Consider the following 1,148-nt stretch of genomic DNA (forward strand, 5'->3'; position numbering starts at 1 on the left):
AGATTACAAAAACAACCCTTTTTCCTTAAAAATAAAAGCGGCTCAAATTAAATTCAAGGAAGTCATGTCCGGTCAGTCTCCCGATCCCCGTATTCGAGCGGCAACCCTCCTTCAAAACTACGACGCGGATCGGGTTGCTCACCATAAAAAACCCACTCGAATTGGATTCCATTTCCCTCACGCTGCTTGGTGGGACCCGTTGAAGGTCATAGGCGGTGGGCAAGTCAATTTGCACGGCAAACTCGAACAGGACGCGATCCAACTGTTCGCTGAAATCTCACAGCGAACCAAACCAAAGGGCACATCAAGGGCGCCCACAACGAGAACAGGGATGGCTTCGGAGAGATGCTGCCTCTTCCTCGAGATCCTCGTCGCCATCGTCCTCCCCCCGCTCGGCGTCTTCCTCCACCACGGTTGCTGCAGCGTATGCACCACCCTCCGTCCGACCCGATCGATTTTTTTCTCCTCTCCCTCCCTCCCTCCTCCTTCTTCTCCTTCGTCTGACGCTGATCTCGACGTGTGGTGTTTCAGCTGGAGTTCTGCATCTGCTTGCTGCTCACCCTCTTCGGCTACGTCCCTGGGATCATCTACGCCGTCTACGTTATCGTCGCTGTCGATCGCGACCGCCATCGGAGGGACGAGTACTACTATCCAGTCGTCGCTTAGCTGGAGAGGGGTTCGCCTCTGGACTCTGCTCCGCACGCTAATTAATCAAGTAATCTCCTCTTAGAGATACTTAACAGTGCGTGTGGACACTGGATCTCATTTTATGGGAGTTTACGTAGATGGGATTTTAGTTTAAAGAACGTGTTTCTCTATAATATTGTAGAATTAGATGACTTCTTTGTGACTTTGATGTAATTTGAAACTCCTGGTACGCATCTGCTTCAGTACAGCTTAAAGAAAAACTAGATTGGGTTGGGTATCTTATAACGAGGTATCTTGTTTTTAGCATACATCGGCTAGGTCTATACAAGTCATTAGTTTAGAACCCTTCTGAGTCTTAATGGTTAATAATTTTAGAGTTTTAGACCCAGGTCATGGGTATGATTGGTTACTTATGTAACATAAACAACTACCCAGAGAAGTATTGAATTAAGTCAAGATCAAGTTATAGTTGAAGAAGCTTGTTTTGGCACAAAATATGT

General features: G+C 47.0%; 1 protein-coding gene across 1 annotated transcript; it reads left to right on the plus strand.

Annotated features, from left to right (window-relative positions):
• Window positions 1-169: 169 nt before the first annotated feature.
• LOC103711022 (hydrophobic protein OSR8-like) lies at window positions 170-930 on the plus strand. Its single transcript, XM_008796992.4, has 2 exons — window positions 170-424; window positions 532-930. Exons 1-2 carry the CDS (start codon window positions 332-334, stop codon window positions 664-666), a joined length of 228 nt encoding a protein of 75 aa, XP_008795214.1. The 5' UTR covers window positions 170-331; the 3' UTR covers window positions 667-930.
• The last annotated feature ends 218 nt before the right edge of the window (window positions 931-1,148 follow it).

The sequence above is a fragment of the Phoenix dactylifera genome, chromosome 7 (assembly GCF_009389715.1).
Source record: "Phoenix dactylifera cultivar Barhee BC4 chromosome 7, palm_55x_up_171113_PBpolish2nd_filt_p, whole genome shotgun sequence".
NCBI lineage: Eukaryota > Viridiplantae > Streptophyta > Magnoliopsida > Arecales > Arecaceae > Phoenix > Phoenix dactylifera.